The 15089-nt window shown below is 53.2% G+C and overlaps 1 protein-coding gene across 1 annotated transcript; it reads right to left on the minus strand.

Moving 5' to 3' along the window:
• Positions 1-638: 638 nt before the first annotated feature.
• Positions 639-14160, minus strand: LOC114031021 (RNA-binding protein Nova-2-like). Its single transcript, XM_027846021.1, has 4 exons — positions 13962-14160; positions 9347-9490; positions 3516-3682; positions 639-2025 (listed from the first exon to the last, which is right to left on the minus strand). The coding sequence occupies exons 1-4, from the start codon at positions 14158-14160 to the stop codon at positions 964-966; spliced, it is 1572 nt and encodes a 523-aa protein (XP_027701822.1). The 3' UTR covers positions 639-963.
• Positions 14161-15089: the final 929 nt, after the last annotated feature.

Below are 15089 nucleotides of genomic sequence, written 5' to 3' on the forward strand. Positions count from 1 at the left end.
CTGGGTGGCCCTCAGGAATTTTCCCCCTGCCTCCTTTTTAGGGCTTTGTGTTCCAGAGCTTAGGATCATAGGATTTAAAGCCGGGAATGACCTTAGAGATTCATCTGGGCCAAACCCCTCATTCTACAGGTGAGGAAACTGAGACTCAGAAAGGTTAAGTGACTTTCCCAAGGTCACACAGCTAGTAAGTGGCAGGTCCTCTGACTTCAAATCCAGTATTCTTTCCTCAGAACTAGGTAGTTCACCTTGACATATTGGACTTGAAGCTTCTCCAATGCCACAATCCCTTCCCTACTTCCCCATTAAGCCAACTTGGCCATGTTATAAAATAAACCCCCAGTGACCCCAGTTGAGTAGGGCAGTGTGAGGGTCAGGGAATGCCTAGGAATGGGGGGTGGACAGGAACCTCAACCTCCACTGCAACCCAGGTCATGCCATGCCAACCAGGAACCTATCCCCATCCCCTCAAAGCTTCCTCATTCCTGATTGGAGATGCAGTGGGCTGGGGTTGAGTGGGTTGAAGTAAGAAGGTGCAACATCTCCCCTCCCATTTTACCTCTGAAAACAAAAACTGACCAACCAATCGAAAAAAAAATCCCTTATTTAAAAAAAAAATAAGAAAAATAAAAGGAGGGAAAGAAAGAGAAAAATAATGCCGTGTTTTCTATTAAAATCAACAAAATATATACAGATATCACACAGACTGGGGCCCCCAGTCTCCCAGCTGCCCTGGAGGAGTTGGGGGTCCAGCTAAGCACAGGGAGGTGTGTCAAACTGGGGGGGAGGAGCATGGGGAGCACCTCCTATCCCCAACTCCAATCCAACCACTCAAAGGTGTGGTGGATTTAAGCGAGCCCCTTGCCCGACACCCGAACCAAACCAGGATGGGGAAAGAGGGACGGCGTCAGGGGGTAGGGAGGAGATGGGTGGGGAGGGTTGGGAGCCATTGCTCCCCGCCCCCTTTTATCCCACTTTTTGGGGGTTCGTGGCACGGACCCCCTGCTCATAGGTGACCCTCTGACTTATGAGATACTGTGCGGCCTGCGTGGCTGCAGGACTGCCTGTAATGGTCACCCGCCGGTTCCGCGTGCCAGGCAGAAACTCCCCCTTCTTAGAGATCTGGATGCGGGCACCTGTCAACTCCTGGTACTCTACCAGCGTCTTCCCCCCCTTGCCCAGGATGGCACCCACGAGGTTCTCTGGCACCGCAATTTCCACCAGCTCCTTGGCACTCTCTGCCGCCAGCTTCTCGGCTGCCAGAAACCCCCCGGCTCCTGCCCCGCCGCCCCCACCACCCCCACCCCCTGCTGCTCCCAGGTAGCCATTGGCAGCTGCTGCCAAGGCAAAGGAGCCCAGTGCCCCAGGGGGTGGTGGGGGTGGGGGTGGGGCCGCACCAGCAGCTGGCCCAGCGGCAGCCTCACCCGCATAGGAGGCCAGTAGGTTGGCGGCAGCAGCAGCAGCTGGGTTTGCCCCAGCTGCCACAGCCGCAAGGACCCCTGAGGCCGCGGCTGAGCCAAGGCCCAGGCCCAGTGAGTTGGCACTGTAGCCATAGCTGGCCAGTGTGTTGAGGGCCGTACTGATGGCCAGCAGGTCAGTCCCTGAAAAGGCTGGCAGGGCAGCAGGAAAGGCACCCACACCCGCCAGGCCCGCTGGGCCAAGGAGGCCAGAGGCAGCGGCGGCGGCAGAGGCTGCAGCAGCGGCTGCTGGGAGGACATCAGCCGGGCTGGCATAGGGGGAGCCCGTGGGGTTGGAGTTGGCCACAGGCCCTGCCACATTGGCATAGCTGATGTTTAGGCAGCTGCTGCTCTGCGGGTCCTCCTGCACCTTCTGGACGATGGCGGCCACAGCCTTGTGCACCTGCTCGGGCTCCCCGCTCACCGTCACCACGCGCTCCTGCAGGTTGATGCCCTCTGGCTTCTGGGACAGCTGGACCCAAGCGCCTGACTGCTCCATGACTGCCTTCACCGTTGCACCCCCTTTGCCAATGATCAGGCCGGCTGTGCTGTTGGGGACTATCAGCTTAGCCTGGGGGTGGGGGAAGAGGAGTAGACCAGGGGTTAAGGAATCAATGGGACCAGGAAGCCATACTTCTTAGACTCAAAAACCCCAAAGGACTTTAAAACGGTGGAAGAGAATGCTGGAGCTGCAAGGCCTCTGAGAATATAAGTAGAGGAGCCTTAAAGACCATCTAGTCTTTCCCCTACACCCGTTTTACAGTTGGGGAAACTGATGCTTGGATGGAAAAAGGACTTGCCCAAGGTCACCTGGAAAGGTAAGGGCAGAACCAAGCCCAGGATATAGTTCTCCTGACTCCTAGCCCAGGGCTTTTCACACTAGGAAGGCTAAGCAACGACCATTTTCTCTACACCAGGTTTCGCCAGCTGACCCTTTTGCTGTAAGAATGATCTCAAAGCTCCTAGAAATCATTTCTTCTGGGGGAGGAAAAGGAAGTGGGGAAATGATGATGGATAAATCCCGCCTCTCCTGGGGCTGCCTCCCGGGTCCTGACTAATCCGATAGGAAGGAGGGTTCAGCACCAGGGACAGAGCCCACCAGTCCAGCACTACCTCCCTCACTCTCTGCTCCTCAGTCTGCATTCTCATCTTGGGGAAGGGGGTGGCCAGTTTAACTCTTGGACGTGAGCGTTTAAACACAAATAAACTGAGCCTCGGTGACTGTCTGTAGACACCAGAACCCCTCGGGGGCTGGGGAGAGGTCAGTGGCTGGAGGGGTGACTGTGGGTACCTCTCTTGCCTCTCCTGCTAGCGCTGGGTAGGCAGCCAACATCCCTTCCCTCCTTCCTTCTGTCCCTCCTCCCCTCTCCCCTGCCCCGCCTCCCTGCAGCCAGAACTAGTTGACAGTTGTTGTGGCAACCAGCTGGGCTCCCGAAGAGGTGGGGCGATAAGGAAAGAGGGAAGAAGAAGGATGCTCTGCCCCTCCCAACAGCTTCCCTTGTTGCCATGGTGATGGGGGCAGGGCATCTCATTGGCCCCCATCCCTCCCTCCTTCCTTTTCCTCCTCCAATATGATCCTTCCTATTTCAAGATGGCTGACATTCTCTCCCCTCCCCCCTTCCATGGAAAGAGTGGAAAGGGGTAGAATTGTAAAGGGGAAGGAGGGGCGGGGTGATAGTGGGGAGGAGGTGAAGGGGAGGTGCCTTGGGGCCCCACTTCCTATGTGCAGAGGAAGTGGGAGGCAGGTGGTCCAAGGGGACAATGGGATGAGGTGGAGGGAAAAGGAAGGGAGATGGGAGAGGGGGGGAGGGGTTAAAGGCAAAGGGGCCCAGAGCCTACAGGGACCTGAACAAATCCCTTCTCTGTGGTCCCTCAGTGGCATTGTGCCAGGCTGGTCTTCTCCTGGATGCCTTCCTGGAATGACCATCTAGCCCCACCCCCAACCCTTCAGGAGAAGGAGCCTGACCTGTCTCCTCCCCTTCAGACCCAGAATTTCATGAGGGCAGGGCCATGTCTTCCCTTCCATCCCCAGAGGAATCAGTTGCGGGGTCCAATTTTTACCTGCTTGGCCCTGTCAGGGTTCATAGTGGTCTGTGGCTGCAGGATGCTGGCCACCTCAGGCTTGGCCATTGCCTGTGGGATTTCTCGAACCTTCTCTGCGATGAAGCTGTGAACAGCATTCAGGGCCTCTGCAGTCCCCTGCACCAGGCACACCCTCTCTGTGGTCCCTGAAGCCCAGCAAGGATTAGGGAAGGAGGAGGAGTAGAGAGATAAATGTATCAACACCTTTTCCTCCTACCTCCAGGCAATCCTGAGACATCTCAAGTGCTTTGAGATCTTAAGCTAGAACTGCAATGAAGGGGAGATACCTGGTTCTCTATCACTGCCCCCCCCCCAATTCGCCAAGTTTTTTTATTTCTTTTTGGAGTCTCCCTCACCCTGCCCCAGTGGATGGGGGGGAGGGGACAATGAAAGGTCTAAGTGTTTGGAGATCATGGGAGGAGGGGGCCTCCATGGCTAGCTCCTTCGATGATTCCTAGCTCCCCTGGTTGCCTCGGTAACACTGCCCCCTCCTTCCCTCCTGGTGGCTGAGGCTGGTTGCCCGAGCAACTGGAACCCCCTTATCGCCAGAGCTGGACTGAGGAAGGGGAAGGAGGGCCGTTGCTGTGGCAACCTCTTAAAGCAGCAGCGTACCACCAGACTGAGAAGCTTTGGATCGAATGGGGAAAGGCTAGGCTTTGTTGGGGGGGGGGGGTGGATGGAGATGGTGAGTTGAGCAGAGGGGGATTTGGCCCCAGAGCACAAGATTTAAATAAGAAACAAGGGAAAACAGAGAAGATGAGTTAGAGACAGAGCATGGGATATGACTCTTCCAAGTAAGAACAGTTCCTGAGTTCTGCTTTTGGGTGGGACCTAGACAAAGATATACATATAAAACCTAGAGGGAGACAGTGTCTCTGACAGAGACTAAGGTAGAGACAGAAAGAGGCAAAGCCACTGAGATGTAGAAAAAGCAAGAAGTACAGATTCTTTGCCTGTCTGGGCAGCACAGTCACTAGCTGTCTGTGTCCTGGGGATGAGGCAGGGCTAGACCCTGTCGCTGGCCTGTCTTGGGGAGGCTCTGTTTCTGGGGAAAAGGGGTAGTGCTGGTTCTGTGTATCATGCCACTTGGTGTCTAGGTGTCCTGGTCAGGGTGTTCCTGGATGTGTTTCTCCCCAACCCCTCCAGTGCTGGGGCCTGTGTCCCTCCCCCAGAACAATAGCAGGGTCTGAGCCAAGCGTGAGTCAGGGCTGAGCCTGCCTGCCCCAGGCCTGGCGGGTTGCAAAAGGCGTAAATAGGAAAGGGTGTGGGGCGGGCCTCAGGCCCTGTGGGAACCAGGGAAGCTTGGGAGGGGTGTGGAGGGGTATAGTGGCTCATCTGGGTGACCTCTGAAGTCCCTTGCAGCTCCTACACTCTTAGTAGCCCTGGGTTCAAAGTCAGGAAGACCTAGAGGAATATAGACAAACCACACACACACACACACACACACACACACACACACACACACACACAGAAGGAAACCATGAAAAAGAGACAGACAGGGACGGAGGAGAACAGAGAAAAGTAGCTGGTGTGTTTGAAAATGTCCAAGGTTGAAGGCCAGATCTCGACTGGTGTCAGCTCTGACCTGACTCCTTGTGATCTTGGGAAAGTCCTTCCCTTCTCTGGGCTTTGGTTTTCACCAGAGTTAAAAGAGCAGTGGATTCCAGGTCAGAGCCCAGAAGTCAGACCCTAGCTCTGCTGGCCGTTATCAGGGTGACCTCAGCCAAGCCCTTTCCCCTCTCTGAGTCTCAGTTTCCTCCTCCATAAAATGAGGTAGTTGGGCCAGATGGGCTGTAGTCCCTTTTAGCTTGGGGTTTTATTAATTTTATTTATCAATACCTGTGTATGTATGTGATTGTGTGGCTTGTGTGGCCCATGGGGTGGGAATGGGGACATTGAAGAGGCAGATTCCATGTTCTGGTGGGGGAAGGCAGGAGGGGTAGAGGGAGGTTAGCTCTTTGTTGTGAGTCCCAGTGGGGAGAAGGCTATGGGGTGTAGGGGGGGATAGAGGATAGATAGGTTACATGTGCTAGGGAGCTCTGGGTGCTACATGCAGGGAATCCTATGTCTCATGACGTAAGGAATTCCATGAGGTATGTAGATTCAGAGAATTCTGCGTTTCACTAGCATTAATAATGGTGATAATAAAAATAATAACCACCATTACTCACATTTATGTGCTACCATCGGGCTCACATGTAAGTGCCTTTCTCCTAATAGTACTATGGTACAAAATATCCAGGGTATATGTGTGTGTGTGTGTGTGTGTGTGTGTGTATATATATATATATATATATATGGATGTGTATGATATAAATGTGTGTATGTATGGATATGTAAATATATACTCACCATATTATATGTATACATACATATAATAGTACTAATGTGTGTATATCAATAGATTTATATTTATCTCTATCCTGTCTATCTATCCTTTCTCTATTTCTCTATTTCCCTCTCTCTCTCTCTCTCTCTCTCTCTCCCTCTCCCTGTCCCTCTCCCTCCCTCTCTCTCTCCCACTCCCTCTCTCTCTCTCTCTCCCCTTCTCTCTCCTTGTCTCTCTCTCTCTCTCCTTGTCTCTTTCTCTCTCTCCCTGTTCCTCTCTCTCTCCCTCTCCCTGTCTCTCTCTCATATTGCGGGATAAGGACTTGCCCTAGGGTTTCATCCATATAGGGAACTGCGAGGTAAGGAAGCTCCCTCTCCCCATTGAGGATGGTGCCTCCTCTACAATTTACATAGACTTCAAGCGTTACCTTAAGAACTGGCAGGTTCTCTCCCTCCCTTCCTGTCTCTCTCTCTCTCCCTGTCCCTCTCCCTCCCTCCCTCTCTCTCCCTGTTCCTCTCCCTCTCCCTCTCTCTCTCTCCCCTTCTCTCTCCTTGTCTCTCTCTCTCTCTCCTTGTCTCTTTCTCTCTCTCCCTGTCTCTCTTTCCCTCCCTCCCTGTCTCTCTCTCTCTCTCTCTCCCTGTCCCTCTCCCTCCCTCCCTGTCTCTCCCTCTCCCTCTCCCTGTCTCTCTCTCATATTGTGGGATAAGGACTTGCCCTAGGGTTTCATCCATATAGGGAACTGCGAGGTAAGGAAGCTCCCTCTCCCCATTGAGGATGGTGCCTCCTCTACAATTTATATAGACTTCAAGCGTTACCTTAAGAACTGGCAGGTTGAGCAATTTGCCCAGGGTCTCAGAGCCAGGATGTAGGTGTCAGAAGCCAGGTCTTCCTGGATCCAAGCCTGGTTCTCTATCTGTTGTGACACGTTCCCTTACCAGATGTAAATACCATTGTCTCCAGTTCAGAAATAAGGGATCTGAGGCTTGAAGAGAGAAGGATCTTGCCCCAGCTGGACAGCTGGTCAGTGTCAAGAGCTAAGATTCCTGACTCATCTATAGGGACCATAGATTTGCAGATGAAAGAGCCCTCAGAGCTCTTCTTGTCCAACCTCCTCACTTGACCACAAAGGAGTAGGATAATACTAACTCATTTTGGTTTTGTTCGTTTGTTTGCGGCAATTATGGTTAAGTAACTTGTCCAGGGTCACACAGCTAGTGAGTGTCTGAGGCCAGATTTGAACTCAGGTCCTCCTGAATCCAGGGCCAGCGCTCTATCTACTGCGCCACCTAGCTGCCCCCTACCAACTCATTTTGAAGCAACCTTGACAATTAAGACTGATGTGACCAGCACATTTCTGTTCTTTAACAGATAATAATCATAATAGCAAATATTTATAACAGCATCGTAAGGTTTGCAAAGCATGTTACATTCACATACACACATACATATACACACATATATAATATGCTCTGTATTATAGTATATGTAACACAGCATAATATATATACTCTGCATATATATATATTTAATACATGTGTATGTAATTACATATATATGAAACCTCACAACAACCCTGTGAGGTAGGTTCTATTATTATCCTCATTTTACTAATGACGAAAGAGAATTGCCCAGGGTCTCTCAGATAGTAAGTGTCTGAGGCAGGTTTTGAAGTCAGATCTTCCTGGGTCCAAATCCAGTACTCTCTGCACTTTGCCACCTAGCTGCCTCTCACATAAGGTAACCAAGGCTTAGCCAAGTGAAATGAAGGTTATATAGGTAGCTAGTGGCCAAGGTAGGATTCAAACCCAGGTAGTCTGACTCTAAATCCAGTGATCTTTCCAGTATACTTTGCTGACCTAGGGTAAGGGGTGGGGTCTCAGGTCCCTTACAGCACTGTCTTTCCACCAGTCCTGGTTTGTGTAGGCAGGAGGCCATCTCAGTTAGTCTCCTGATGATTCCAAAACCTTCAAGGTGTTTGTGGGGCTGGTGCTTTGACTTCTCACTAGGAATATGGGTGGTCAGGGATCCAGTTAATTGGAAAGGAGATAGCCCTGATTCTGTTTAACCCAAATCATTCCTGCCTCTGACTCTGGCTAAAATTGTTCAGATAGGTGGGACAGGGTCTGGGATTATGAGAGTGGCTACATCCTCACTTCCTACCTTGAGTTCCCCATTCTGCTGTTTGACACACATACACAAAATGATATCTTAGGAATAAAGGCTTCTGAGAGGGGGTGAAATAAGCCAAGGAAGTCTGAGGTGGTGTCTTCTTCTTGGACCCAGAGCTATGGGACTGGAAGATGCAAAAAGGTAGCAAGATATTCACATTACAGAGGTGGGGACAATGAACGGGAGCTAACAGTGATGATGGGAGAATGTGGACAGAGCCAGCTTGAGTCATGGCATGTGTTGGGGAACAGATCCATTCAGAGGGATGGTGGAGTGGCAGAAAAGATAGAGGGAGAGATGAGAGGAAGAGAGAAAAGAGGGGTTGAGGGAGAGGAGGGCAAAGGTGGACAAAGAGTCTGACTTCCAGAGTGTGGTGAAAGTGGGAGTGTTTGAAAGAGTACAAGAGAGAGATAAAGGGAAGAAGAGATGGAGTGAGTGAGTTATATATAGGAGGAGAAGGAGAGGCTCCAGTGGGGGGAGATAGGAAGAAAACTGGGAGGGGTTGAGAGAAGGAAGAACAAGATGGAGCATAACAGGGGTTCTTAATCTGGGGTCTACAGACTCCTTGGATCAATTCCAGAGTGGTCCAGGAATTTGTTTTGAAAATCTTTGTAACTATTTCAATATAATTGGTTATCTTTGTAATCTATGTATTTTATTTTATGCATTTAAGAACACTCTGAAAAAGTTTCCATAGGCTTTACCAGACTGCCCAAGGGGTCCATGGCAGAGAAATAGATCTTGAGCTGGAAGGGTCCCCAAAGGCTATATGGTCCAAACACTCGACTTTAGAGACGAGGAAAATGGGGGCCAGGAGGTTTGTTGACTTACCCAAGGTCGTACAGTCAGTAACAACAGAGGTAGAATGGAGGGAGAGTGAGTATTGGTGGGAGAGAGCAAGAGCAGGAGATGAGGGAGGATAGGGAGACAGAGATAGGGAAGCAGTACTCTGGGATGATAAGAGAGAAGAAGCAATAAAGTGAGAAAAATGTGGAGAGAGATAAGAAGTGATCCCCTGGGATGGGAGACCTTTCAGCATGACTGGCGGAACAGCCTGGTGCCCTCTCCTTACTTCTGGGCTCCCCCGGGGGGCAGGTGCAGGGTCAGGGCCTGACCCAGCTGCTGCCCCCATGCAAATGAACTCATGAATATGCAGCAGCTTCATTGTCCTGGGAGGAGGGGGGAGGGCTCCTCTGGCCCCATCTGCTTCCCTCTCTCCCTGGGGTGGGGTGGGGGTGGGGGGTGGGGCAGGAGCACCTGTCCCTTTAAGGGATAGCCCACTGGGGCACAGGAGTGGGGGTGGGGTTCTCACCGGGGTAGAAGTCCTTGGATTTTGAGAGCTTGATGGTGGCTCCAGTCTCCTTCTGCAGCTGCACAATGGTTTGGCCGCCTTTGCCAATGATGGAGCCCGCAGCATAGCTGGGGATGAGCACCTTTAGGAAATATTCACCCTCCTCTGGAGCAGGTGGGTGGGAGTGGGAGATGTGGCTCAGTCATGGGTTTTCTCAAGTCCTGATTCCCCATCCCTGTAGGACATGGCTCCCCGAGTTCCCCATTCCAACCTCATCCCGATGGGAAATGAACCCCCTCCTTCACCCCAAGGGACAAGCTTCCCATAGGTCCCCACTAGGACCCAGTTCTAACAAAGACCCACAAGGATGTGTCCCCCGTCCTCCAGTCCTAACACAGGGCAGAGTTCTTCACAGCCCCCCGGGACCCAGTCATCTAAGATCCCATCTCTCTCCCCTCTCTTCATGACCTAACTCCCCACAACTCCATGGGATATATGACCCCCAATTCCCTCTAGAATGCCATTCCCCCAAGGGTCTGGGCCCCACCTCCACCCCAGGATCCAGCCTCTCTATGACAGCTTCCTCCTTCCAACTCTATTAAACCTGTTCCCCACCCCCCACAAAGCCCTGTAGACCACGACTCCTTCCAGTGTCCCGAATATGGGCATACTAATATTGTACATATCTTGAACCTAATATCTGGGAGCAAGTAGTTTCTCTCACTCCCAACAGAACATAAACTCCTTGAAGGCAAGCACTTTTTCTCTTTTGTATCTGTATTCCTAGTGCCTGACACATAGCAGAGATTTATTTCTTGAATACTTGTTGATTGGTTGATTCCCCCAGTGGCTGCCCACTCCACAAACTCAAACCTCCAGATCCCAACTTGGGCCCTGGAGGAAGCAAATTTGGGGCACGCAGAAGGGCCTGGGCCTTGTATGGGGTAGTGTTCTACCGGGAGCTTCCCCGAGGCTGGGAAAAGTGAGGTGCTAGGATGAGGGCTTGCCCCAGGGAGGCTCCAGGCAAGCTTCTTAAACTCACCACCCTGAGTCAATTAAGCCAATTAAACAATTAGCCCCTGGGCCCCTCCTCCTCTCTCCACTCCTCTGAGGTCCTAAGACTCTGTCTAAGATTGTCTAGAGCCTTAAGATTCCATGATACTTGACTTAGAAAATTCTATTTTCTCCCCAGGCTGACTGTGCCTGGTGAGTCCCCTACCAACATATTATCATCTCTTCTCTCCCCCAGTGGCAGATCCTTGGGATCATCAACCACTCTTACTGCAAACTTGACCAGCTGAAGACTGGGGGAGGGGAGAGGAGCTATTGGGGCCCCCTCAATAGATGGGGAAGTGTTGGGGACTGTTTTTTTTTGTTTGTTGGTTTCCCATCTATTAGGAAGCTCTTGTAGTCTACCCTCCCTTCCTCTCGTTGCAACTTCCTAATAGTGAACTGTCTGTATTTACATCACCATCTTTCTTCTCCCATCTAGAGGGGCTTCCTCTCTGTTTTCCCTCTTTCTCTAGGTGGGACTTCTTAGTTCACCCAAAGGCTCCATTTCCTGCATTCTTTCTTTCCCCATAACCCTTTAGGAAGCTCAAGGATATGAAAAGACCCTCTGGATTGGTTACTTTCTGTAGGACCTTGATCAAATGCTTCAGTTTGATTTCTCTGATTAATGTGGGGGTTGGTCTCTAAGGTCCATTTCAACATCCTGGGGTTCCATGACTCCCTTAACCAGTGCTACCCCCATGGTTGCTAGCTCTACTCCACCTAATTCCTAATTCCTGCTGCCTAAATCCACAGATGTCTGCCTAAGGGGCCCAGAGAGGGAAGGAAAAGAACTTCATGTAACACAGTATACCTAAGGTAAAAGCTCAGGTGAATTTGCCTCTTCCTTTGGGATTTGGGAAGGCTGACCTCACTCCCACAGATTGTTCAAAGGGCCACCAACATCTCCCCCTCCCCAGCCAAATGGAATCGCTTCTCCAAGATTCTTCCCTTCCCACAGTGCCAAGGGCTAGTGTCTAGACCCACCCAGATTCTGTTTCTTCCTAAATCCTGCATCCCTTCCATGCAATGGGTGCTCTGTTCTTTCCTGTGGTCAGGAACTGGGTTCCATGTCCTTGCTCCCACCTGGGGAAGAACAGTCCCCAAGAGTGAGGGAGTTCTTAAGAAAGCTCTGGGGTAGCAACTCACTTCCCCCCTGGCAAAGGTGACTGAATCCTTAGGATATATGTATATATAAAATGTTACAGTTGTCCAGTCCAGGGGGGTTGAGAAGGGAGGTAATGTTATTACCAAATCATGAAACCATGGCTTCTTAGGGTCACAGTATCAGAATTTTAAAATCTTGGAATCTTAACACTCTAAAGTTGGGATGTCCCTTCCAACCCCCTCAGTTTACAAATAGTGAAACTGAGGTCTAGGGGGGGAAGGGACTTACCCAAGGTCACAGAGTGCGTGAATCAGGGCTAGAAGTCACATTTCCCAATTTCCAGGCTAGGGTTTTTTTCCTTTCTGAAGAAAAAAACGGGAAGGGGGTGAGGGGGCAGGGAAAGAGAGCTACCTCACCCACTTCCCAGGAGGCACCTTCTCAGAGCTGGAAGACTGATCAGCTGGGTCCCAGTTCCCATTCCCATTTCTCCTGGGTCCCAGGCAAGGAGCAGAGAATGAGTTGAGCAGAAGGAAGAAGGGAGGGAGAGTTATGCTGAACAGCACTGAGCCAGGCTGGGAGCAGGAAGAACCACAGGAAATTCCCTCCCCCTCCCCCAAACTTCCCTTTCCTCTCATCTTCTGTTGTAGAAACTGGAAGGAGAGGGAGACTGCGGAAAGGGGTGTGTGGTGTAGGGCTCCCTAGATTCTCAGGCTTGGTCTGTCCCCTCTTCCTGAACTGGAAAGGCTTTGCCTGTTTTGAGACTCATTGTATCACCTTGAACAAGCCCCTTCCCCTTTCTGGGTCTCAATTTCCTCATCTGTAAAATGAAGGGGCAGGGCTGGATGGTCTCTAAGGTGTCTTTTGGCTCTGACATATTCTAACACCTCTGATATTCTGTGATGGAACGATTTGCAGCTGGGGAAAGAGGACATATCTGGACTTTATTTATTGTAAGGTCTCTTGTAGCTGGCAAGGGGGTTGGAGCCTTCTCTGAGACGGTTGTGGGCATAAGATGAGATGGAGTGAAAGTTCTCCCTCTCCACCACTCTGGCCCCGGGATCCAGTCCTGACCTGGGGGCTGAAGAACCCCAAATCAGAACAAGGTGAGTTCTTGGTCAAGGTGACCCAGAGGATGAGCCCAGGGGTCTCCTCACTCTCCTTAGGCTGAGGATTAGAAGCTGAACTTGGTGGGGTCCCCTGGACACAATAGCTTCTGCAGGTGACACTGAATCTCCCTGCCCCTTCCCAATGGGGGACAATAATTCTCCTCCATCATAGTCACACATACAGCTCCTCTTAACACCTACACAGCCTCCTATGTCACATACAAGCCCCCACACACCTGTCAGTCTCTCTCATCAGTCACACTCCTCTCTCTCTCTCTCTCTCTCTCTCTCTCTCTCTCTCTCTCTCACACACACACACACACACACACACACACACACAAAACCACACCCCCATTGCCCAATCACCTGCATACCCTCTCTCAGGTCACCCACTTCCCCTGCTACACACAATTTTCCCTCCTCCATCAGTGAACACCCTCTAGTGTCGCACAGATATACACACCTGTCAGTCACACTCAGCACAGTCACACTGCCTCTCATGTCACACACACACAACCACACCCCCATCACCCAGTCACTAGCTCCCATATCACACATATACACAATTGCTCAGTCCCCTCAGTCTGGGAGTTGCACCCTCCCGGGGCAGAGACCCTATTGCCTTTGCTCATTTCTCCCCCTCCCCTTGCTAGCCACAGAGAACCCCACTGGGAGACCCTCCCTATTCAAGACGCACCCCCTCTCCTTCCCGCACATGCACACACAGGCCCAGACACCACGGACAGATCCTTCTATGAATAGCTTCTACAGATTAGGATAGAATATGGAACCAAGGGCCGGAAAGACATATCCACAAACGCGGCCCGGGGTGGGAGGGGTGCTGGTGGTAGAGACCCAAGCACACCCATCCAAGGGCAGTCAAACACCCTCCCCCCCCCATCAAGGACACACAATCACACCCACCCACCCACCCTACCAAGGACACACGCACACACATACACACACCCAAGACACACTAAATGGATGGCTCGGGAAAGCGAGCCGAGCACACAATCACACACACACAATCACAGCTTCACACAGATGCCCCCTCCCCCCTCACACCGGGTCCATTTCCACCACCACCCCTTCTCATTCTCCTACATCAACCCTCAGACAAAGCATCCGGGAGGTGGGGAACACTAGAACATCCCCCCCTCCCGCGATTGTGGAATTCTCTCTTTTCCCCTGCCCCCACCGCTCCCCCTTTGTGCCGGGAGGGGGGAGGGGAGACCCCATTATTGGGGCCATACTGGAGGGGGGGTTGGGGGGGGCCCGGGCACCTGCAGGAAAGGCTCCAGGGTCAGAGGATCTAGAGAATTGGGGGGATGCCGAAGGGGATGCTGGGGGGGGGAGCTGCACCACTTCTCACCTCCCGTGTTGCTGCGTTTGGTGCTGACGACCTCGGGGGGCGTCTCCAGGGGCCTCTTGCGGGAGTCCGGGGCCTCGGACTCCATGGAGGTGCCGTGAGATGCGGGCGGTGGCTGCTGCGGTGGCGGTGGCGGCTGCTGCTGTGGGGCCGGAGCGGAGAACAGGCCGTGCGCCGCCGCGCCGGCGGCCATCATCTTCATGGTGGGGGGAGGGGGGAAGGGATGGGAGGGGGATTGGGGGGAGGGGGAGAGACAGGGGAGGGGGAGGGAGGAGGGAGACGGGAGACCAGAGAGAAGAGGGGTGCTGAAGGGAGGAGAGCTGAGGATGGATAGGGTTCGGGGAGCTAGGAGACCAGAAGGGGAAGGTTGGAGGGGACGCCAAGGGAGATGGAAAGAGAAGGGAGTGGAGGACCCTTTAGGAGGAGAGGGCGGAGAAGGGGATAGAAGGAAGGCTGGGACGGGAGACTTGGGGGGGACAGAAAGAGGGATGGGGAAGGTAAGTCTAAAGCCGGCAGGCTGGAGTAGTGACTAGAAGCGAAGCTGAGAGGGGGGCTGCAGTGGGAAATGAGGGGATAACGGGGGAGGTGAGAGGGGGATGGAGGGGGAGGTCAGAGGGGGATGGAGAGGGAGGTCTGGGAGGAATGAGAAGGGGATAACAGGAGAGGAACAGAGGAGGCAGGGGACCCTAGAGATGCGGGGGCAGGCTGGAGGCCAGGGGGATCCGGAGACCAAAGGGGACTGTCCGAAGGGTCGGCCGCAGAGGGAGCCTGCAGAGCACCGGGCAGGACCGGGCGGGAGGCAGGGAGAAGGGGCTGTCGGGGCTGTCTTGGAGCAAAGCCGAGTGGGGAAAGGAGCTCCGGGGCGGGGGGGGGGGGCGGGGCCCCCGGCCCCCAAGGGCAGCTCCGGGAGGAGGCCGAGCCCCCGCCCCCTCCGCTGAGGGGTGCCGGAGAGCTGGGGACGCCTTTGGCCGAGGCGGGAGGGCGGCCGGTCCGCTAGCGGGGGCCCCGGGGGTGGCGGGCACGGGCGGCGGCGGCGGGGGCGGCGGCGGCGGCAGCAGCAGCGGCGGCTCCTCCCGGGCAGAGCATCCTTTTCGCTCCCCCCCCCCTCCGCTCTCCCCGGGCCAGCACCCA

The sequence above is a fragment of the Vombatus ursinus genome, unplaced genomic scaffold (genome assembly GCF_900497805.2).
Source record: "Vombatus ursinus unplaced genomic scaffold, bare-nosed wombat genome assembly UNPS02015030.1, whole genome shotgun sequence".
Lineage (NCBI taxonomy): Eukaryota > Metazoa > Chordata > Mammalia > Diprotodontia > Vombatidae > Vombatus > Vombatus ursinus.

Coding starts and splice junctions, on each gene's coding strand:
- LOC114031021 (XM_027846021.1), bottom strand. CDS start 14,160: ATGAAGATGATGGCCGCCGGCGCGGCGGCGCACGGCCTGTTCTCCGCT. Junction 9,491..13,961: donor CAAACGCAGCAACACGGGAG/GTGAGAAGTGGT, acceptor CACCTGCTCCAG/AGGAGGGTGAATATTTCCTA. Junction 2,026..3,515: donor ACCCTGACAGGGCCAAGCAG/GTAAAAATTGGA, acceptor CCCCACCCCCAG/GCTAAGCTGATAGTCCCCAA.